At 37.0% G+C, this 13,595-nt stretch overlaps 1 protein-coding gene across 5 annotated transcripts in view; it reads left to right on the forward strand.

The window, feature by feature from the left end:
• tanc2a (tetratricopeptide repeat, ankyrin repeat and coiled-coil containing 2a) overlaps nucleotides 1–13,595 on the forward strand; it is a 591,670-nt gene that overhangs the window by 555,739 nt on the left and 22,336 nt on the right. For all 5 annotated transcript variants that reach the window (XM_052038520.1, XM_052038521.1, XM_052038522.1 and 2 more), the window contains 2 exons: nucleotides 1,300–1,432; nucleotides 12,845–12,936. In XM_052038520.1, the coding sequence (XP_051894480.1) occupies nucleotides 1,300–1,432; nucleotides 12,845–12,936 (225 nt within the window). The remainder of the gene's footprint in view (nucleotides 1–1,299; nucleotides 1,433–12,844; nucleotides 12,937–13,595) is intronic.

Consider the following 13,595-nt stretch of genomic DNA (forward strand, 5'->3'; position numbering starts at 1 on the left):
GCCAACTCTCAAGTAACCATCTATACTAATCCCGTTTAGCAGCATTTGGTCTGTAGCCCGCTATATCTTGGCGATTCAAGTGCTGTCTAAGTATTTCTTTAACATTTATGAGGAACCTACCTCCAATCATCTACTCAAGCAGTGCATTCCAGATTCCAACCATCCTCTGGTGAAAAAGTTCCTTCTCAGATACCCTCTAATCCCTCACCCCTTACCCAAAACCTATGCTCACTAGTTTTAGACTCATCTACTATATACCTCGATGGTCATTATGGTGCAGTGCCAGCAACCATTTCCAATATGCCATCCCCACTGTGAATTCCAAGAGAGAAAGTGGGGTAATGGCTCTAGTCTGAGGAACAAGGCCTGGGTCAGGAATGGGAGAGGATGTGCCTGTAGGGAGTATCAGAGGCAAGGAGGAAGTCTGCAGAACGTATTGGGGCCAGGAGGGAAAGTCCACAAAAAGATTTTAAAAAGTTGTGACCTGGCAGGAACGACCTGCAGGGAAGGTCTGGGCAGTGATCAGGTCCAGTGGAAGTGCCGCTCTCATCCTGGATCAGATGGATGGGTGGAGATGTGGCTTTGGATTGTTGGTGACTTGGGGCTTGGCTCTTGGTAGTCAGGGCCAATGGTGAATGAAGACCATCAGATCTTGAGGGCATCAGGTCCTCAGGGGATTCAGTTATTGAGGAAGTTGTGTCCTTCAAAGGATCAGTGTCTCATCCTCGGGAGGGAGGATGGGACTGGTAGAGAGAACGGTGGGGGTGGGGGGTCTGTGCTGTGCGGGGCAGGAGACCCATGAAGGATAAAAAGCATAAGACTTGTTAGGGAGCCCTCATCCATTGTTTTGAATTGAAACCTACCTATCAGGGAGAGCCCAACACTGGTTGCTGCCTGGACAATCGGGTTTACTTTCCCCACCAATGCTCCAAAGGACTCTTACACAGGAACTGACATCACGTCAGTGCTCTCTGACAAGGAAACCGCATTCAATGCTCATAGGTGAAATTAGTCTGGGAAGTGCTGGTTGCGTTTCCAGACTGATGAAAAATGACCTGGAAATAGTCATAATCACACTTCACTCCAGATAAGGTGAATTTCGAAGCAGGAAGCACGGAATTACTTGTTAACCAATCCAATTTCCAGGCAATGATGCATTTTTCCCCAGACCGAGTAGTTGTCTATCAAACTACATTTCTGCCATTCTTGATTAAAATGATAAATTATAGATCTAAGATAAATTATGATCACTAAGATATTTAATGCCTTGATGTATGTATATCTTAAACTTGGTGACAGGTGCAGTACCTTGTGGACCATGGAGCAATGATTGAACATGTGGACTACAGCGGTATGAGACCTTTGGACAGAGCAGTGGGGTGCCGCAATACAGCAGTGGTGGTCACCCTTCTGAAGAAAGGAGCCAAGATAGGTAGGCCTTTTAGAGACAGTCCCTCCTCCCTGCAGTGAGTGCCATTAGACTGTTTGGAGTAGATATGCTTTTCATTAAAGCAGAAGGCTAGGTTTGACATTCTCTTTTGAAGTACAAAGTGAATTTGTGTTCACTTTTGTATGAGAGTGACTGGTTGTATTTAAGAATCATACATCCAAACACCATCAATTTACTATTCATGGATTACTTTTCTATGTTGGGAACATTAATATGGAAATGATGTGTTTAGCCTTTGCTGTCAGATTTGCAGTAACCTGTGAGCATAATATCTTCAACACTAAATTAAACTTCGATTTCATACAGCTTACCACAGTGTACAATGCATTGACCTTGAAGTCACTGTATTCAGCAGTGCTAAACATGAAAGTAGTTGGATGCTGATATTCCAGATGGTTCTGGAGAGGATTATATTTGTGAGGTTAAAGCTAGGAAGTTGGATTATACCTGAAATAAGTACAGCAGATAATCTGATACATAGATTAATATAATTGGGATTATTGAATGAGTATATTTGTGTAGAAAGCATGTGCCTATGAAAGATATTCATTAATTTATGACAGCGGAGTCCAATGAACCTCTGCTATTCAGAAATACTGAAAATCTCTGCTGGAAGATGAAAAAGCAATGGATACATGTCCAACAGTCATATAGCTTTCATCTTCCAGTTTTTAATTAATTCCTTTGAGATATAATATTTTCTCCCATCTATTCACCACCCTTGGTCATTGAATGAAAATCCTTCCATGAGTTGCATGAAAGCATCTCAGTGCAACAAGGTTCCATGCAATTAATAATTAGAAAAAAGTGATTGAGCAGTTGGAAGTTACCAGTGAGGCTAAGTGAAAGGACATCCAAAATGCAGGGTGCCAGCTAATGTTTAATCTGGGTGAGAATTTTGGATTTGTGTCACAAATTCATCATAACCAAGGAAGACTTTTCTTACTGTTGCATTTTGATGGAAACAGTGTAAATGTATCACCTAGCTCTAAGAGTGGGAGACACTGGTGGACTCGGAAAGTAAAACCTAATAGTAGCAGTCCATGAATTGCATGAAATTAATAGAAATTACACTCCTAAAACTTTAGATCATTTAAAAGCTATATTTGGTATTTCCCAATCAGATGAAAGTTAATAAGGGTGCAGGTTAATTTTTTATGTTGTTGGATTTTAAATCTGAAGAGAATATATTTAACTTTAAACATTTTGTTGTATTTATCACCTATAATAAGTGAAACTTAACAAGAAATCTGACTAAAAAAAACATTGACTTGGATTGACTGTAGTATTTTAATATCCCAAACAAATATTTTACTTCACTGTGAATTAGATCTTATCATGAGAAGGAAGAAGAGTTAAGGAAACACGATTCTGGAAATGATAATACTTCCCAATTTGCTGCTGCTTTGTTTGCTAGCCTAAACTAATATCGCAATGACATTGGTCTGTGCTTTGGCCTTTTCCCAACACCGTGCTGCTATTCCAGAGCAAGAGTGTCCACGCTTCATGGATTCACTAACATGCTTGCATTGCAGCCTCAAGGGACAAGCATGAACTTTAAATCCAGTAGTAACATTGTCAGCAATTTGCATTTATCCACATTCCCATTAACTTGTTGATACCAATAGATTTTGATTTGGATGCAAGGTATATTTGCAAGGTGACAACAGTACATGGTAATGCCCTTTTCCAATCCCAGGGTTCACAAAATTTAAAAAAGCAAGTGACAAAGCAACAAAGAAATATAATCAGAAATAGAAGTGAATTCCTGTGCTCTTGAGGGCTGCATACCCGAATGTAGGGTTTTCTGCATGTGGCCTGGACACCTCTTCTTGACCTTATGACCTCCTTCAATATAGTCTCATCTGATACTTTACGCTGTGCTGTAAATGTGGATGGAAATCAGCTACCACTTCCACTGAATGCTTGATCCTCAAGATCGTCAGATTTCTGTCCCTTTGTCATCAGCTTTCTGTATGTTTCTGTATTTGTTGATTCACTAACACAATATCTCTGTTGCTGTATACTAATAAAAACATTTTCTGCAATGATGGCACTGTTTTCCTTTAAGTACCTGACATGGTGTTTTGCAAGATAGGATAGTGATTGCCAGGAATGTGTCAGTATTTGCAGGAAACCACTATGACAAAAAATCCTGCATGACACCTGCTCTAGATGGCTCCGTCTAAAAAGCCTACATACCAACGACTCTACTTCAGACTGTAATTCACTGTATGTGCAGTGTTTTGGATCATGAGTTCAAGATAAGGATCCAAATAATGAAAGCTTGATTTTTCCAGCGTCTTGTCAAGAGCAGGGAATGCTTTTCAAACTAAATTATGCTTGTGGCGCATTCCTCAAACATAAACTTTAACAATTTTTGCAAGAGAACACAAGTTTAATCCTTTTAGATGTTACACAAGTTTCATCTTTTTGATGTTTTAAGATGCAAAACCTTATTATTCCACATATATCTGATGTGGGCTACTCTGTCCTAGTGCTACCGTAAAATTTCTATTATATTGGGTTGTCCCATATCTGAAATTTTCCTATTTCCAAGCCCTTATGGTTGATACAAAATGATGATTTAAGCTGTACAGATGATTAAAAAGAAAATTACATGTTTCCATTGTCTTATTCAGACTTCAATAAAACTGAAATGACATAAGCTACACAAAAGGGATTAGAACAATTTCAGAGAAAGGAAACTATCCAGTCCATCTTTCTATAGTGTCCTCACACCGCAGAGTCTAACTCTCTCCTTGAATAACTCCAGAAAGTTTGCCTTCAGCACCTCATCTGGAAGTCCATTTCAGATATGAATTATTTTCTGTATAAAGAAGAGCTCTCTGATGTCTGTTCTACCTATATTTCCTCATCTTGCAAATGTGGTTTAACTTGAAACAGTGCTTAGAGTTAACTTTTTCTATTTCTCATTATGTCTTGCTTAGCTCTACGAAGTCCCCAACCTGTCACTTTTCTCCCCCCACAGGTGAGGGTGTCGTGTTTTCCTAATCACTCCTCATATTTTGGTTCTCTGTCACTAGGAAACAGTGAATTTGGACCCTGTTTGGGAAAGACCTACTGAATGTCATGCACAGTCTTCATTCTTAATTGTATATGGAGGTACCTAAACTGCCTCAGGGGCAATGGAGGCCTGGAGCAAAACTTTAATGCCGTGTCAGCTTTTCTAGAAAATGTAGTTAAATTACAGTTCTGACAAGTATTGGTGTTTGGTTATTTAACATTGACGTTGCATCCTTATTTTCTGATTGCTGATAAAGATGTTGTTCCACATGAAAGTCAATCAATGTAGTTTATGCAGCTGAAAGTATGTCGTAGGTAGCCCTTCCACGGTGGGTGGCTTGAATCTGAATCCAAGAAGTTTCATACAATTAATCAAAATCATGCATTTTCTTTAACATAGACAAGCTTCTTAAAGCTTATTCTTCATGAATTTTGCTCCAGGTTACTGTGTAAGAAGACAGAAATCTCACTAAATTTACCCTGGACTTAACACTGAGGAGAGTTCAGGCAAAGCAACAGATCTTACCTCTTCTGTTACTCTGAACACAGATGTCCAGGGTTATTGTTCGATGATACATTTATGATACTTTATCGAAGCTGATTTACAACTAGTTAATTTAGGTTTTTTTTTGTTTTAGTAATGACTTCTGTGTTCAATTGAAATGTGGTGTGTATATCCAAGACTGACTGCCCTCTGTTAATCTTAGCATTCTCACAGTTTTCCACCTTCTTTTCCTGGGTATAATGGTGCAACTGCAGGGCTGGAATAGTACTCCCGCCCCTTACGTATCAAAAAATGAATGCCAGTTGTGCACTTGATGGTGGGCCAATTGCAGTCAAATCTAATCCTGTCTTCATCTACTTTTCTGGCATATGTCCCTGCATAGCAATTGAGCACAACTATATCTAAACAGTATAGCTTAATGTGCCGGCTCAGAACTACATCAAACTTAGCACTGGCTAGTCCAGTGCCGGAAAATTTGTTGCATTCACGTACTAATTGGGGAGCCCACTATTGAACTTTTATCTTGAAGTAATTTTGGCTTTTCAGAAAATATAGTTTCTATTATTATTCTGACTTTTTATCTTAATAGTTCTTTTCAATAGAAAATTATAACTTACAGCACAGATAAAGACCATTCAACCAGAGCTACTTTCTCTCATTCTGTTCCCCCTTTCCTACCCTTGTTAAATATTTATCCATTTCCTTTTTGAATTATTCATCACTCCTTCAATAATCATTTGTGATGAAATATTTCCTTTATTAATAATCTTCTGTCAGTAAAAATACATCCCAAATTTATTCTTCAATTTTCCCACAAAAATGCATATTACTCATTTTTCAACCAGGAATGCAACCTCTTAAAACTATTGATATTAAAAAGGTAAAAAAATAATTAAACTGTTCTTTTTAACTAGAGTCTCCCTTTGTTGGTATAATTTTAGTAAATCCTTGCCATTGCCTCTGAATGGCTCCTGATATTCTTTCTGCTTTTTAACAGCCAAAACAGCAACATAATGTGGAATAAGTGTTCCAAGCTCGTACATATTCTCCATACTGTCCTTGCTTTTTATATTCGATACCTCTATTTAAAAACTGTTATTTCATGGGGATTTTTCTTTATCTGCATTCCCAAGTATGTGTTGGAGTTTCCTAAAGAAAGCAGAATGAATTTTCAAATTTCATTTGTTAGATGCTGCCATGCAGATTCCTGATTAATTTGCCTTTAAACCAGCTATAAAACTTACTTCTGAACAATGTTAACAGAGTTTAAGATGAGACTAAGTAAAGGTACTTTTTCCAATCTAGGATACTTGCCCTTCTTAATAAGTTACTGTGCTGAAGAAGCATTATTGTTCTTCTGTAGATAGTTTAAATTTAATGCTGTTTGCCTTCTGTGATAAACTACTACCACTTTGAGTTCTATGCTATGCAGGAAGCTGCTCATCTGACAACTAATAAGCCTTCAATGACCACTTAGATGAGATGTATTTGCTGCTTTTCTTGCTGACCTGGTTAGTTCTGACACACCAATGCCTCATAGATAGCATTCCAGGTTGGGAGATCTGCATTATTTTCTAAAAAGCTTGTTGCAGGCAGGTGTTTGGATCATTGTAGAAACACAAGGTGATTGGATTTCTAGAGAGTAGAGGGAATAACACAGTATTAGATGCATCATTTATAAAATTCCAATATTATTCTTTATGAATACTACCAATTACAGAACAGAACCTTCCAATGCAGTTATGTTTCTTATCAGGACATGGAAGATACTGAGAATGCATTGGAAATAATTAATTGCACTGGATTTTTTGTTTGGATAAGAATTATGCATGCTATGTTTATCTTGAATTGACATCTACTAAAAGGACAAAAATAGTAAAGTACAGTTTTTAATATTTGCTTCATATCAAAGACACTTACATCACATACTGCCAAATGCTGCTTTGAAAATCTTTTGTCTTTTATTTGTGATTCACCTTTTTTATGTTCCACTGATCTTGTTTGATGAAATGCCTGTTGCTGATGCGTGAAGTCCTCCACTTAATTTATTCAGCTTGCGTATAATACTTAAAATAAAGATGCAGCTGCAGTATTTGGTGAACAAATGTGCTGGAGAGCTCAACAGTGCACCAACATCATTGATTAGACTAAAATTAAACATGGGACTGAAAATGTGAAACAGGCCTTTGATATTTTTTATTTTTTCCTCTTCCTTTTGCTGATGTAATTATTATGTCAGCAGGAAGCAGACCCTCTGTGCCCAAACCATTAGCAGATAGGGAAGTCATAACTTGTATTAGCAAATCTTAAGAGGTCACATTTTGGAATACATTAATATTCATTACCTGCCATATTAATGAAACATTTATAAAACTGTATGCTTTAACTCTTCAGTAGCCTGATAAGTTATACACTTACAAATAATAAGGTATTCCCTCCTCATTTGCTCTTTGATTCATTCAAGCCAATGAGCAAAGTTAGTCAAAACGTAACGTTTACAGACTTTAGACAGGGTATGATTGAATGTGTCACAATCACGTAGTGACTTCGTACACGGAAATACAATATCACAGGACTAACTAATGGAGGTTTGATTCTACATTATGCTGAACTTCTGATCTCGACTATTCTGTTCCGAAAGGTGTTCTAATGATAGAAGATGTACGAATTCAGTGTGTGCAATGGAGTGCTTATCTTGTGGGATATATCCATGAATATATATCCTATATTCCTTTACCTGATTGATTACTGCTATGCATCAAAATGATATGCAGCTCATAATCTAAGTACCTTGAGTATGTGTGAGATAAAGCTTTGTATTTGATTAGTGGCAGAAAACAATCGCCTCAAGTTTCCATCACTGAATTCTAATGTGTTATCAATTCATCAGTCCAGCCTTTCAAACTATTTACCAGATTTGTATGAAACAAGTATATTTCTTCATAAGATGCAACAAATTCAATGCACATTTAATCAGTGTTGTAAAAGTAGATTTTTTTGAAGTGCTTTTGTGGTTTACAAATAGTGTTTTATTAAGCAGTAAGCTGCTTGCATTTTTGGTTTGAAAGGAAATGTTTGGTATCAAACATTAATTAATGTCAATTTCTTTCTAACTGGATGAAGATGCATCGGTGTGCTTTTTGTTCAGGCTATCAGAAAATGAACACAGCTAGTGGTTGTGAAGGTCTTCATGTAAATGAATGCAGGGACTTTGCTCTTCTTACAGCTGAATATTTTGTAGTTTCACCAACAGAATGTGCCCCAGATGTCACTGTCATTAGTAATGATGATGCAATCTCAGAAAGATTTTAATAACCGTGATCATGAACTTTATGATGCAAAGTATCAAAAACTTGGCATTTCATCCAAATCTGTTGAAGAACTAGCTAACTTAACATGGCTAAATTTAATTATAGGTCATGAAAGTTTTCATACCACTATTATTTTTGCTGTTAGTGTATGTAGCTGAATACATTTTTTTCCATAATCAACCGTGATATTGACAATGTTTGATTGATGCTGGAATTTCACGAAGAAATCCTTGGAATCTGAGACACAATGGTTTTTTTTTTCTGTTAATTGCGTAAAGATATCTAGAAACTTGGTAAATTGGTTGATGACCAACATTTCCACCTTGGGAGATATTTTTAATTAAACTGGCTTAGAACACCAGAAGAGTGAAAAGAGAACATGGATATATTTCTTGAAGCTAACAAAAATAGCTTGTGTTGTTCCAATCATCTTTTGTCTTCAACAATGAAGTTATCAAGTGCTCTCTACACTGAAAACCACTGGGAATCCTTTTACTTGGTGCTTAAGCCTGAAAACCTGATTATCACTTGAAAATAATATCTGGAAATTAACATGTTTGACTTATGAATTCTGTTGCTTTGTCTGTTTGTTTGTCCTTTGGTAGGAGTGGTGTAGGAATGGGCATACAGATGGGAAAAATATTTTTGGTTGTGTTTGTCATTGATGTTAAACAATGGAATCCTACCATTGATTGCAGTAGGTTTGAATTGGTTATCCATCTAACCATCAAATTGTTAATCTATAGCCTGGGTTTCTTTTATATTCTCATCTCTTTTATTTCTGTGTTCTTGTATACTTTAATGATATGATATCCCAAGGAGATAAATCTGATCTCACTGCCATTCTGTAACATTTTCAAACCCAAAATGAATGATTATTATTTTAAAACATGGTTTTGATAGATACTTAATGTAAAATGGTTCAGATGTTACAACCCAAAAATAGAAGTGGATGTGGGATCAGAGAAAATCAATAGCATTGCTGCTGGTTCTAAATTTGTGTGGGGACCTCCAATCTCAATCATCCAGATTATAACTCCAAATTCTTGGATAAACAATTAGTGCAGTGATTTCTATTGTCTTATACTTCTGTACATATATTTTGTACAGATACATTAAAAAGCCAGGATCTGTATTTTAAAAAATATATTTTGAGAGTCAGGTCCCCAAATCAAATAAATCATCCAGCTTTGGAACAAATGCTTCCAAATGTTACTGTGTGCTTTAGGCAGCTTTCTGTGTATGTGCTTCAGACAGTTACGTGTGTGCTTGGCTTCACACAATTCCTCTTGTGTGCTGCGTTTTTGTATAATGATTTGCTGATGCACTGGCTTTGCTGCTTGCTCACTGCAATTTTTTTTCTTTTCTGTTTTTCATCTTCATGTCTTTTGAAATCCCTTCCCTTCCTTCTTTCTCTTTCCTTCATCACTGGAAAGGTTGCCAAACACTACCAAGTCGACCTCGAGGTACATTCCGATGATTTGATTTGTTTTTTCTTTGCCCTCTTCCAGTTCAGTCTGGACAGCATGAAAGATTCATGTGCTTTTCTTTATTTATCCCTGATGAAAGCAACCAATAGGATTGTTGTAGAGGACAACTTATTTGGTAAACAGTGACACTAAATTATGACTCAGTAATGTAAATTATCTTTGGATCTCTTAGAAAAGGGAACATTATGGATATACCTAGTCCCTTTTTAAACACAGTATTGATGCCATGGTTATCATGCTTTTTCTGTCCCACCAAATCTGATCAAAAGTTAATTACCTGCAAATTAGTCACCAGTGAAACCAAATTGCTTCAGGGGTAATCCTTTGGATGTGAAGTTCATTAGTGGGTGCTCAGGATATGTTCTTTGCTTTTTCTGTTTTTTAATAAACTGCAGTAGCTGCCTTGTCTGCAAACAAAACCCCCAAAACTTCAGTAATCCTTCCCTCTCCTGTTTCTCACTTCGTCTCCCAACTGTATTGCTGGTTTCATATTGGTTTCTCAACCTTACCAAGCTGTTTCTGCACAGTCTTGAAGTTTTTGCAAATGAAAGATCTGCCATATCACATGTCTAAATTAATTCATATCCCAGAATATCGTCATAGAACTTTGAGTGCAATGAATGCAAAACATTTCCCTATCACTGTGCCTCTAGAGATTAGAGGCGTAGAATCAAATGCCAGCAGCACTCACTTCCTGATTTAATTTATGCAGTCTTGCTGATGGCCATGCCAGAAGCTGTCATGTGGCTCTGAAGAACCACTGATTCAAATCCTTGAGATTTGTTTCTGTTCCAAGAACCTCTGCAAGTGGCATAACACAATCCCATTAAGATTTGTCACATAAAAGAACAAGGCTCTCAAATGCCAACCTTTACAGAGGCATTTGCGTGTGACTGAGTCATTGAGAGTCCTTGGACGAATACTACTTGTGGATGTTGTTTGCAACATTGAAAACGTCAGTGAAACAAATTACAATGATGACTTGCGAGTCAAAATTCAAACTGGATGCCGTGGTTTTAAAAGAAAACATTTTTTTTACCATAATTTTCTCAATCACCTGATTTACTTGACAAGGTATTTTTCAGGAAAGTTTTGTTTTGAAAGGAAGATGGGAAGCCTTAAAGATAGATCAGACAAGCCACTTAAGTTATTCGGCCTATGCTTGCAGTATTTTTTTTACTGGCGTTAGCCTCAAACCCAAATCAGCAATGTGGCTGAGAACATCTTCTGGTTTAGTGAGTTTAATCATGTGGGGATGATTAATAAATGTGGGAAACAATGATAGGAAGTTATTATTAGAGTTTTCTTGGACCTGATGGCATTTCATATAAAGAATTCAAAAGCCCATTAAAGCACTTTAACACAGCATTGTTAACACTAAAACTAACATTAAAGCTTCTTTTTAATGCAGCATTACTTACATGGGAGAATTCTACTTTGTAGTGCTGTCATTCCTCCCCTTGACCAGTGCTGCTTTCGAGGTATCGATCATTTCTCTTATGCTAAAGAGATGGCGAGTGTTTTGGAATCTGCAGCAAGTTTCACCCTTACACTAACTCACAAAGCTTAGAAGGAACATCTTTGGAATGTGTTCTTGGAAATTGCAGGAAATTCTATGGTCGTCACCTGCCTATATCAGTGCCTCAATCAAGAGTGTGCATGTTTTAAACTTGCTTGCTTTTGGAAGGCACACTCCTGTCCTTAATGTTATGGGACAAATGTGCACTGAGTCCATAGAATCATGTTTTACATTTTATTGGAGTGAAGGACTTTGCTTCTGCTTGCCTCGCTTATGCCCTGCCCTTCAATTGAATCATTGCTTATATCTGGCGGCTTCCTGTTCCTATTCTAATTGATGGATCGGTGATCATTCTGCATCTAAATTGGGATTGAAAAATCAATCCAATGTGTTTTCATTCTGACCTAACAAACACCACAGTCCTTTTTGTCCTTCCTGCCAAATGTTCATACTCAATTTTCCTCTTGAGCACTGAGCAATTACCCATTTAATTATTTTAAATTATACTAATGCCTCTTTATTTTTACTACTGGCCCTGTAAATAATTTTTCAGTCATATCAAATATTCCCTGCAGTCTTCTACTATAGAATAAACTTGTCATATGAGTAATTCAGATGCTTCCAGTTAAGATTGAATTCTCACTGAGTAATACTTTAGGCTGAGTAGTACTTGTGGACAATTTTTATGCCTGTCATTTTGACAAGCCTTTAATCTATTGATGTAAGTAACATAGTGTACATAACCAATGTTCAGAAGAGTGTTAACAAGCCTCTCAAATTCAGGGGAATGCCAAACTGAGTCAGAGCTCTGCCTTATTATTTCTATGAACTTCCTGCAAATACCAGCCAGGCTGCAGGTGATCTCTTTGTGCTTAATATCAAATTGCTTTCAATTAAACTTGCACTCAAAATCTCAATTTCCATTCTTAATTAACATAATTTCACAGCACAACCTTCAAATGGTGTTTATGTTAAATTGACATTAAGCTTTCAGGCATGAAAACACTTGAACCAATCTATAAGTTGCACACAATGCTGATATGTTACAGTCATTGGCACTACACTACTCTCTGAAGAATGATCTTGTATATTGTCTGAACCATCACACCCTGGCTCACTGTGGTAGGATGAGGTTTAGCTGTGGTTCAGTGGCTGTTTTAGTTTAATATACTGTCCCTACATTTGCATCTAATACATAATAATTCTGTTATTTTATGAATTCTAGTTCTCTTTATCAAATAAGTGATTTATTTACACTGAGGGACATAGAAGCATCAATATTAAGTTCATCAATAATTGTTCCCATCTGAATAAAAAGTAAATGTAACAAAACTTGCTCTTGCTTTCAGTGGGCTTGTATGTATTATTGGCTGCATACCCCAACAACTGAAGATTGACACTATTTTAAATGATAGTCATGTGGCACAATACCTAAACACAGAAAGTTGTTCTCTACCTCTATTCGCCTATAGGTGTTTTTCATATAGTTTCCTACCCTGGCATTACGTGTGTTTTACCCCTCATGCATCCTGTGCACTACAGGTCCAGCGACGTGGGCAATGGCCACCTCAAAACCGGACATCATGATCATCCTCTTGAGCAAGCTGATGGAAGAAGGAGACATGTTTTACAAGGTGGGATAAACCAGAGATTAGCTGGTGCCAGGACAAAACTGCAACTGGCTGAGGCACTTCCCTTTACCTCTCGGGCAACGAGTTAATTCTAATACTAAATCTAATAGCTGGATAAAATCACTTTTCTACTTTATTAATGCTTTTATTTACTTACTTTAATTTTACCTGAGTGTGAAAGTCTTCGCTTCATCAAGGTATCATATGCTTTGGGAGAAATTAGGCTCACTCTAGGGTGCACCTCCCATTTCCTTCTGAGGTGACGTAGCTGCCGGATTCAGATATCAAACAATGTTGGGATGGACCTCAGTGTTATGGGACAAATGTCATACTGTTCAATCCTTTCCAAATTCATGCACACAAAAATAACTGTGATGTACAAAGTCACCAACGTCCATATTTCCAGTTTTAAGTTGCCACTTTGAAGAAATAAGTAGAGTGACAAGTGTGTCTTTTTCAAAAGTAAATAGATTAATTAGTATTCAAAGTATAGAAACAAATCCAGAACATAGCATAACATTTTTATGGATGGTGATCCACCTGCAATTTCTCCAAATAATTGTATGTTTCCACTAATCATTTGGGTCAGTTGAATGAAATCAATATTATAACACTATTACCTGCCTTAATCTGTTACAGCTCCCAGTATCTAGCAAAATTGA

Source organism: Pristis pectinata, chromosome 25 (genome assembly GCF_009764475.1).
Source record: "Pristis pectinata isolate sPriPec2 chromosome 25, sPriPec2.1.pri, whole genome shotgun sequence".
In the NCBI taxonomy this organism is placed as follows: Eukaryota; Metazoa; Chordata; class Chondrichthyes; order Rhinopristiformes; family Pristidae; genus Pristis; species Pristis pectinata.